Here is an 11,008-nt window from a genome sequence, read left to right as displayed (position 1 = left end):
GAAGGACGTCGGGCAGGCGGGGGTGCTGAATATATAGAGTGAGGCTCAGTTTTCAGGTTACTTTTACGAGTCAATTTACATCAGCTTGTTTGATGGCTGTGTGTAAGGATTAGAGGATATCTAAACCCAGAACATAAATGTCATATATTGCAGCCTACAAGTCCTTAGATGTGATGGCCGCATTAGATTTATTTTTTGAGGCTAAGTACATTTACAGCAAGTACAGATAATACCTGCTAATCCTGCCAGAAATGCTGTGTCCTTGTCACTTCCTCTGAGCTGAACTGAACCGTGCAAACAATATCTTTATTCTATAAACGATTGTTCCCCCTACCCCTATGTAATGTAGGAGAACAAAGATAAACATGTTTGAAGTCCAGCCTATGTGACAATCATGGCTTGCTCTATGAATGAGTGTAGCCACTAAGTGACAGGAAATCTAGGTGGAAATGGCGGTAAAAACTCTCAAAAAAGAAAACAAATGAGGCCACTTATTCTTACAAATGGTAAGCTGCAATACATTACATTTGTTTATAAACACTTTACACGTATGCCTGGATAAAATAACAACCTATGCAGTACATCGCTGCAATATGTAGACATTTTCCCATGTTATGTCCCTTTAAAAATGCTGCACAGTACACAAAAATACTTTTGATCTGCCAGAAATGTCAGAGCTGCTAAATTCCTGAACTGAGCTTAGTTATCCCCTGCTGGACTACTGAACACCTCCCCTCTCCATCTCTATAAAGGGAAGGTGTTCTGTAGTCCAGCAGGGGATGACTGGGCAGGGTTATGCACTATTATGCCAATACGATTGTCCCTGTCCTTTACCAGCACATGTTAGAAAATATATGCCTGCCTCTGGATCATGCCATCTGTGGCAGGGTGCATACTGCCATGGACACCTAGACCTGCAGGCGGGGGTGGTAGATCTGTTCTTTTTCAGTGTGATAGATGGTGTCATCACTGAGAGGCAGACCCGGCTGTGCAGAGATGTAAGTTACCTAAAGATGAATTAGTCCTGAATTTCTGAGCATTTTTGAGGTAATTTCATTGTGTCTGCTGAAAACAATCTAGAAAATGTATTAGTACGGTCCTGGTGATGTACATAGGTGCTCTGGCCGCTGCTGGTTCTGTCCGCCTGTTCAAAATTAAAATGATGTAAATACAATTACAAATTTGAATTGTACCGGTAGTGATCTATTCTTCTAGAAGTTCTAATGCTGCCTGTGCCGTTCGCTTCTCATTATTGGAACTGTGTGTCCTTCAATCTGCTGCCAATAGTCTATAGATGTGTTCTAATGGAATCCAGTTCCTGCTGCCGCTTGTCACCCAATTTGTACTCGGTTTCTTCTGAGGTGGTGATGTCTCCTACCTCAAATAATGCAATTAAACCTGTGTGTGGAGGGGTGGAAAATGTTGCTGGCAAATTGCATCAATTGAAGTCCACCATGAAAGTTCCTAAGTTGGCTGTGTTATTCTAGTTGGTCATAGTGCTGTGACACTATGGGCACACAATCTGTTATCAATAGTAGCCGGGTGTTAGTCTCCTTTAGCCTACCTTCCATCTCCTTGCTGCCAGTCTTTGGGGGCTGCTGCTGCCCATCTGGTCAGTTATATATAGAAGGAAAGAGGAAGGAGTGAAGCATTTTCTGACCAGAGCTTTTCCCCCACCATCGTAAGATTCAAACTCACTCCACTTCGTGCAATGGGAAGTCTATGAAACCCTTAGTATTGGGATCAGAGACTATAATACAGGTTAGCTGGAGACCAACTAACAGAACCCCTGACCATTGGTGAACGCCAAAGTCTAAGTTTGCACTTATTATTTCCAAGTATTTGTAAGTTTGTAAATAATCAACTATGCAAGTAAAATGTTCATAGTAAGCTATTCCATTTAAACTTATACAGATTCATATCTGTGTGTGTCAGGGAACCAGGGGTGTTACCTCCCCTCGGAGCCGACAGGTATGGTGCAGGGCACGGGGGCTCCTTCAGCCTGGCAGAACTCCTGGCGTGGGGTTGCGGATGCGCCTGTGCGAAATCGCTGGCGCGCGTGTAGCGCACCTATGTCCATTAGGACCGTCAGGTGTGGGCCTTACTGGGGGAGGTTCCCCCAGCAAGGCACTAACCTTCCATCTCTCTCGCCCTGCCATTGGCTCCCAGGGAGGGAAGCCTCCTAGTTGCCTCGGTGACCAGGGATGGTCTTACTCCCACTGGTTATAAAATCCTGGTCAGAGCCCTGGCTTGTTGCTGAGTTATTCCACCTCTATGGTGCCATCGCCTAGCCTCTCTATTGTATCTTGTTGTTACTCCCTGACCCCTCGTCTGAACTTCCTGATTGCCGACCCTGCGGACTGTCTATCATTTCTGAAACCTTGCTGCCTGCCTCGACCCGGACTGGACCTTGACTACCCCCCTTGGATTGCCCTCTGGTACCTCGCTCTCGGATTCTTCGGCCCGCTTCCTGCCAGTGGGTTCCTCTCCACGCTGCCAGCTCGCAGGCACATCTGACAGTGTGACCTGGGATGAGGAGTTAATGTAAATGTGTATGCACCCTTGCAGACTCTGATGCATGTGAGGGCTGGAGTACCCGGTGTCTATCCTGTTATCCTCCATGGAAAAATTAGAGTGTTGAGAGTTCCACTCCTGGCCTGGTCTATGGAGAGTGTGAAGGATTGCACCATTAAGTCAGGGGAACCATATGACACATCCTACAGTTCGTTCATGTTGTTCTGAGGGGTGAGTGCTACCCCCCTGAACAGGTACCTGGGTATGTGCAATTCATCAATGTAAAGTGAGATAAGTGGTTGTCCTACTAGACCTAGGACCATCCATAACCAGGCAGACCCCAAATGCTTCCAAGACAATGTTGTGCATCATAGCCATGAGGGGAAGCTAGCCTGGCCCTCATTTTACATGCTGGTTACATTTCACAAGTGTGAGTTGAATGATATCAAGCTTTTGGTGATGTTGTATTAATAAATCAAGTGACGATATGAAGTCCTCTTCATTTACATTTCATTTATGGAGTACATCAATTGTGGACTGAGGCCTAACAAACACACAAGAAGGATTGCTTGTTATATGTCAGACATCTCAAGTCTCCCGGATGTTCTGGGAGTCTTCCTCTATAAGATAGCGGCTCCCGGCTGCCCTGGAGAGAAACATTTTCTCCAGGAAAGGTTTACTCTGCTCAATCTAGCCGAGGAAACCTTTCCCTACTATCTGTTTTTTGTTGTTGTTTTTTTCTTGACATCGGGGCTGCCGACCGCCATTAGTCAAAGAGAAAAAAAAACAGTATAGGAATGAATAGCTAGGCTTCTATTGGCTATTTCAATTTGCAATAGCCAATAGCAGACTAACTATTGCACCCGCCTACTGCTGCTGTCAATCAGCTGAGGTGGACTTGAAGTTTTCCATTAGGTCCTCCTCTGCTGACTGACAGCAGCAGAGGGCAGGTGCGATAGCCAGCTTGCTATTGGCTATTGCAAATTGAAATAGCCAATAGCGATCTAGCTATGCATTCCTATGGTGTCTGTTGTTTTTTTTTATTGTGATGGCAGAAGGTGTCAGAATACTTGAACGGAGAGCGGATTGCTGGATATTTTATGTTGTTGGAGGATATAGATCACAGGTTCTGTTTTTGTTCTGGAATGGGGAGGTCATTGATATGGGGAGTCCCTGTATTATTGGGGAGTCATGGTGAAGAAAAAAGTTTTTCAGGTTGCACAGCTCAGAGATTGTTGTGAATGAATACAAATAAGTTTTGCTTATGAATCTCTAACACTGAGAAGTTGTGGTGATGAGTGTAGTCACTGGAGTTTATTAGCATATATTTATTTGTTTTTTGTAAGATGTTTATTTCTGCGAATTGATTTATAATTTTCCATTTACTATTAAATCTCTGATTATACTGACACTGCGGCAGCTCAGAGGTTTTAGGGTATTAGGAGATTTTACAAAATGGAAATAAGATTGATTGTATAGAAAAATCAATATTGTTTTAAAAACTGCAGAAGTAAATTATGGATGAAACATCATGCTTCCAATGTCTGTTTTTACCGAAGTCACTCGTTTTTATTTTTTCCCAGAAATTCAGATGAAGCACAAACAGCATCTGATGGAGAAGACGGAGACTCTAGAGGAGCATAGACCCCCAGGAACTACCCTGGAACCACAAAGATTCCTCATCAATGAGCGTTATGTGAACCTGATTGTAGTCTCCTCTGATCAGTTCAGGGAACGTCCCCAGAATGAGATAATACAGACCGGGGTGAAACATGAGAAATGCTTGAAGGAAACACAATCTGGACTGGAACACATTTCCCCCAACAGGCTGTTCCGCTGGAGCCACCAGTCACAATGTGCACCACATGCAGTAATGGTGAGCGGAGTGCCAGGAATAGGGAAGACCACACTGATGCAGAAGTTTGTCTATGACTGGGTGACCGGAAAACACTACCAGAGATTTGCTTTTGTCTTCTCCTTCAGATTCCGGGACCTTAATAGACTGGGAGAGGTCAGCTTGGTGGAGATGATTCTTCAACAATATCCGTATCTGAGGAGTCAGATTGAAAATATATTACAACATCCAGAGAGCCTTCTGTTTCTATTTGATGGCTTAGATGAAAGTATTCACCAAATGGATTTCAGATCAAGTACACTTTCTGATCCAAAACAGAGAACACATTTTGGTGAGATTGTGGTCAGTTTGGTGAGGCAGAGTCTTCTTAAGGGTTGCTCTGTACTGATAACCAGCCGCCCAGCCAGACTGGCCTCAGTTGATACTGGTGTCTTCCAGAGAATAGTGGACATCATGGGATTTCTCCATGGAGACAGACTGATCTTCTTTAGAAATTTATTTGGAAATAAGGAATTGTCAGAAAAGGCTTTTCTTTATGTGCAGGAGAATGACACGCTGTACACTTTCTGTTATATCCCATCATACTGCTGGATCATCTGTACAGTGTTATCGATGTGCTTCAGAGCCCAACCAACAATCACTGATCAGATGATGGCATCATTGCCCAAAACAGTGACACAACTCTTTGTGACTTTTGTCTCCAACATTCTGGCCAATCACAACCAGAATAAAGATGATGTTCACACTGCCCGGGAACGGCTGACATCTATTGGGCGGATGGCAGAACATGGAGTCATGAATCACATGATTGTATTTGATGAGCGTCATCTGGACTCATTCAGTGTGAGAAATGATAAACATCTCTTTTCATGTTTCATGATGGAATCTGGTCAGCCTCCTGATGTGGATTACACCTTCTTACATCTCACTCTTCAGGAGTTTTTTGCTGCTTTAGTCCATTTCATGAACTATAATCCGGACAGATTACAGAAAACACTTGATGATGCTGAATCTTACAAAGATGGCCGGGCTGAAATCTTTCTCCGTTTCCTCTGCGGTCTCTCTGACTCTTCTACTAGATCCATGTTAAAGTCTCATGTGGGAGAATTGTCTCCTCAGGCTGCCAGACATGTCATCACCTGGATCCAGAAGAAAATGGAAAAAGAACGAAGAGACAAGAGAGATCTTCTTACTGTCTTCTACTATCTCCATGAGAGCAGGAATAAGGCTCTGGTGTCACAATGTGTTGGATCAAACCAAGTTGACTTTTCTGAGGTCCCCCTCAGCCCTCTGGACTGCTCTGTGCTGTCTTTTATCCTTCAATTCTGCAGAGAGACAGAAGAAGTAGATCTACGTTCATGTAATATTCCGAGTGAAGGAATGAGGAAACTTGCACCGGCTCTTCACAACATCAAGAGTTTGAGGTAAAGAATAACTATGAATAGTCACATTTCTGTGTTAAACTGGAATGATCAGCAATCTCGCAGAGAAATGACTAATTATTGGTGTTACTTGTTTTCTATTATATGAGAACTTTATATGTATTGATGTGATCACATTGGATGACTGCACAGAATGAACAGATGAGTAGAGGCAGCAGAATGGGATCTCTGGGATGTCTGTCAGACACGTAGCAGGGATAGTATTGGTCCAGCGTCTGTGGGGGTCTCTGACCTTACAGAGCTACAAGAGCCCAGCACGGCCTATATCTTCCCCCTTATGTGTGACCCCTGGAGGAAATTCTCCTTCCATTTATTGATGAGGTCACTGAATGATCAGATAAGAAGATGAGTTCATGGAAATGTTTGTTTTTATTATAATTACAGAATAAATACAGATATAACATTAGAAATAACTGTGATTTACATTCAGGTCCTTCACTTGTTGCTGTCCCTGCAGGCGGCACAAATAATGAAAATGGACTCTATACTTTATATGTACAGGTCAGTGAGTTTCCCTCAGTGTGACCTCCAGGCTTGTGCTGACATCCCGCTCTCATGCAGAAGAAGAATATATTCCTGGACACCGTTAGATGTACTCTGGGGAGGTTGGGGGGTTCTGACTTTTCTGGAAAGTTCAGCCATCTCCCCTCCCCTCCTTACAGAGGTGAGAGCTGTGGATGGGGTGGTTACAGAGGTGAGAGCTGTGGATGGGGGTACATAGGTGAGAGCTGTGGATGGGGTGGTTATAGAGGTGAGAGCTGTGGATGGGGTGGTTACAGAGGTGAGAGCTATGGATGGGGTGGTTACCAAAGGCCCAATTTTAAAGCACCTGTTGTTACTTTCATCCAACGCCTGCAAAAGAGGCACCAGAATTTATTCCACAAATCTCTCACCTTGTTTCGAGTGTCCTAAAATGTGGCCTCTTCATACAGGCTGCCGCCCCAAGCAGTTGTTTAAAAGATTAAAGGAAAACCAATTACCGGCAATTGAAATGTAATTTTTTTCTTTTTAAATGTCACTTTTTGCTGCAGCAGGTTCTATACATCGTACAGATCCGCCACTTCACAGGCACTTTATGGGGACTCCCCAGGCACAACATTTGAAGGAATTTTTTATTTTTATTGTTACCCTTTAAATCATGTAAAAATCACTGTTCCTTTAAAAAACGTTTTTATTTTCATTGATTCCTGTCTCCTAGTGCAGTACCTGGACCCCCATACACCTTTTATGGCCAATAACTTGCATATAAGCCCTCTTAAAGTGGACAATCGTTTCCGAACGTTCGACCCCCATTGACTTGCATTGAGTTCGAGTTTGCATTCAAACTTTTCGGCCGTTCAAATGTTCGAATATGAACCGAACACGGGGGTATTCGGCCCATCACTAGTCAGCATGGCTAATAAAGATCAATGATCAAGAAAAAGTATTGTATGTACCCTCCATACAGGGTGCGGCAATCAGGATTTTTTTTTTTTTACAATGTGTACTCCTGAGAAGGGTTGGGCTCGATGTTCAAGCTGAATGTGACTTCGACTCAAACACCGACCGTTTGTGTGTTTGGCAAACACACAAACTGTCAGGGCGTTTGGCTGGCTGTTCGCATTGTTGCACTGTGTCTTGTGAGCCCTGATTGGCTAAAGCCTTGCACCTGTGCAACAAACAGTTTGTTGCTTACCAGGGGCTTGTGTTCGACACATTGCGGAACGAATGGACAGATTACTGGATGGGGTTGGGCAAGACCCAGCTGTCATGGTGCACATTGGTACCAATGACAAAATAGGAGGCAAATGAAGTGTCCTCAAAAGCAAATGTAGAGACTTAGGTGCTAGGTTGAAGAAAAGGACCTCCACGGTAGTATTTTCTGAGATACTGCCGGTGTCACGAGCCACTCCAGAGAGACAGCGAGAGTTGAGGGAACTAAACACCAGCTCTGGAGCTGGTGTTGGAAAGAGGGCTTTGGGTTCCTGGAGAACTGGGCTGACTTCTCAGTCGGTTACCAGCTCTACAGCAGAGACAGGCTGCATCTTAATGGGGAAGGTGCAGAATTTTTGGGGGAGAAATTGGTTAAAAGATTGGAGGAGCTTTTAAACTAGATAATGGGGGAGGAAATAAAAATGGATAAAAATATAGAGCATGTAACTAGAGGGGCAATTAATAAAGAGGGCAGTAATACAAGGGGGGACAGAGGGCTCACTCCAGTCAATATTGTTAATCTAATCACTCCAGTTAATCTAATTAGTAATGTATCAACCATACCAAGGTCTAATAAAAAAAAGTAGTGGGGCTCCAGCAATGAGTAATAATGTAACCCAAACTGCACCAAACTTAAATGTATGTACACAAATGCTAGAAGTCTAGCAAACAAATTAGAGGAGCTTGAAGTTATGCTACCCGAGGAGGACTACGATATAGTGGGAATAACTGAAACTTGGCTAGACAGCTCACATGACTGGGCTATCAATTTAGAAGGGTACAACCCGTTCAGGAGCGACAGGGTTGGTAGAAGCCGGGGTATGCATGTATGTAAAAAATAATCTAACTGTGCACATACGAGATGACCTCATGACAGAGAGTTGTGATGGTGTAGAGTCCTTGTGGCTAGAACTAAATAAAACTGATGCTAGTCGTAAAATAATTGTGGGTGTGGGTGTTATAAACCCCCGAATATAGGGGAAGAGGAAGAAGCTTACCTCATAGTTCTCCTTTAATGGATCAGATGGTTGAGGTTCCAACTAGGAAAAATGCAATACTAGATTTAATAATTTCTAATAATGTGGACTTAATAGCAGACATTGCGATTAAGGACACATTGGGTAATAGTGATCACAAGGTGATTACTTTCAATGTTGGGTACAGAAAAGAGAAGTGTGTTAGTCTGACAAGAGCACTAAACTTTAGACAGACAAACTTTGATAAGCTGAGCCAGCTAGTATGCGACACCAAATGGGACAACTTATTTCTAACACCAGATGACCAGAAGTGGGATTGTTTTAAGAATATATTACATAACACTATTACCAAGTGCATACCATTGGGTAACAAAAAAAATCAAGAACTAAGCCTGCATGGCTAAATAGAGACAAGAGCGTGGCATTTAAAAAAATATAAGATGGAGGGGACGGCATTGGTATTCCGGAACTACAAGGAATGTAATAAAATATGTAAACTGGAAAGCCATGCAGCTAAAATTGAGTGCGAAAAGCATATCGCCACAGTCAGTAAGATGAACCCCGAAAAATTCTACCAATATATAAACAGTTAAAGGGTTAGAAAAGAGCAGATAGGCCCAATAAAAGATAAGAACGGGAGATTATTCCCAAATGACAAGTAGAGGACCAAGGTGTTGAATTCTCTTTTCTCCTCAGTATACACTCAGGAAAAAGACGGGTTTAACCACTTTAAGACCAGGTGTTTACACCCCCTTCCTGTCCCGGCCATTTTTCTTTTTTTTCATATTTAATTTTTATTATTTTAAGTAACAAACAATTACATTACAATTTACATAGTTATCAAGCCATCAATTGCAGTTTTAAATGAGCTCGATTTAGACTTAGTAAACAGTACGACAACAACAACAGAAAAATAAAAAATAAAAATAAGGGATGAAAGGGGGAAGGGGAGGTCAAAGAGGTTAAGCTTGGAAAGATCTCATGCAGGCGTCCATGTCCTATATTAATATTGCCTCCTAGAACAGTGTCTTTCCGTTTCACGGTCTCTTATATTCTATTGGGCAAATTATAGGTAGGCGTCTCAGGTTACTCTAGTTACTAAATGAGGGGATGTGGTCCTGAAAGCATTCCACAGGGCCCATGTGGTTTCATATATAGATAGACGGTCCTGTCTTGCTAAGGTGAGTTTCTCCATCAGGCTTAAATAGTCTACTTTCTGTATCCATTCTGTGGTTGTAGGTATCGTGGCGGTGTTCCAGTATTTGGGAATAAGGAACTTAGCTGCGTTCAATAAGTGTGGTAGTAGCAATTTACGATATTTTGTAGGTGATATTTCCGCTAAGTGTAACAGGCAAGCCCGGACATTTTTCAGTATTCAGCGCTGCGGTACTTTGACTGACATTTATTCCGTCATGCAACGCTGTACTGAAATTAATTTTATACAATTTTTGGGGGACAGATAGAGATTTCTTTTGGTGATATTTAATCACCACTGGGGGTTTTATTTTTTACTATATTAAGGAAAAATTAACATTTGGGGGAAAAAAAGTTTTTACAAAAATTATATTAGGAAACAATGATTATTACCCATATTTTTGGTAAAATATAAAAGATCAGGTCACGTCGGGTAAATAGACACCAAACATGTCAAGCTTTAAAATTGCGCGCACCCGCGAAATCGCAAAAAACTACCCTACCCAAAATTGACCATAGGCGACGCTTTAAAAGCTTTTACCGCTCATCAGTTTAGTGTTATCAGTGATTGATGGCCCTACAATTATTGCTCTCACTCCGACCTTCACGGCGATATGTAACATGTGCGGCGTAATGTGCGCAATCGTCTTTTTCGCACATATGCGCACCCAGCGCCTGTTTGCATGTGTGTATGTATGGGGGGACTTTAAAAAAAAAATGTTTTTTTAAATTATTTTTTATGTGTAACTTTACATTTTTTGGGGGGAAACTTTAATTTTTTTTTCTATTTTTTTTTTAGCACTTAACTTTATTGCTATCACATAGGGGGCTAAGAAAACCCCCCTATGTGATAGCAAAATATGTGACAGGTCCTCTTTATGATCCATGTACCCATTGCACTCCTGACCACACGTCCATCAAAGTACCCTGGGTGCTCAGTAGTCGACTGATGGCCACCGTCAAAGTAATGCAGAATAGAAATAGACACTGGCACTACAATAGCAAACAGATTACGTCTATCTATTGACGTACATCAAAAGCAATATAACACACTTAGTGCAACGTTCGGGGTCACACAGGAACCCCTTAATCAGGCAAAACAAGTGAACAACAAAACAACTTGTTTTTGGAATCAGCTGAGAGTGTGGAATCATTCAAAAAGCATTTGGACAATTTTCTCAAAGATCGTAACATACAAGTGTACAGGTACCCTTAAAAACAAGATCGTACAGGGACTCATACACATGCATACACATGCAGAATCACATACACGCACACAATAAATTGAACTTGATGGACTTGTGTATTTATTCAACCTCAAATACTATGAATAA

At 42.4% G+C, this 11,008-nt stretch overlaps 1 protein-coding gene across 1 annotated transcript in view; it reads left to right on the top strand.

Moving 5' to 3' along the window:
- LOC108803903 (NACHT, LRR and PYD domains-containing protein 3-like) overlaps window positions 1-5,899 on the top strand; it is an 8,139-nt gene extending 2,240 nt beyond the window's left edge. Inside the window, 1 exon segment of the mRNA XM_018575695.1 lies at window positions 4,098-5,899. Coding sequence (XP_018431197.1) covers window positions 4,098-5,899 — 1,802 coding nt within the window.
- The last annotated feature ends 5,109 nt before the right edge of the window (window positions 5,900-11,008 follow it).

This window comes from Nanorana parkeri, unplaced genomic scaffold (genome assembly GCF_000935625.1).
Source record: "Nanorana parkeri isolate BGI_ZX_2015 unplaced genomic scaffold, ASM93562v1 scaffold4420, whole genome shotgun sequence".
Taxonomy (NCBI): Eukaryota; Metazoa; Chordata; class Amphibia; order Anura; family Dicroglossidae; genus Nanorana; species Nanorana parkeri.
Note: the sequence above shows the minus strand (reverse complement) of the source record. Positions and strands in the feature narration are given on the sequence as shown.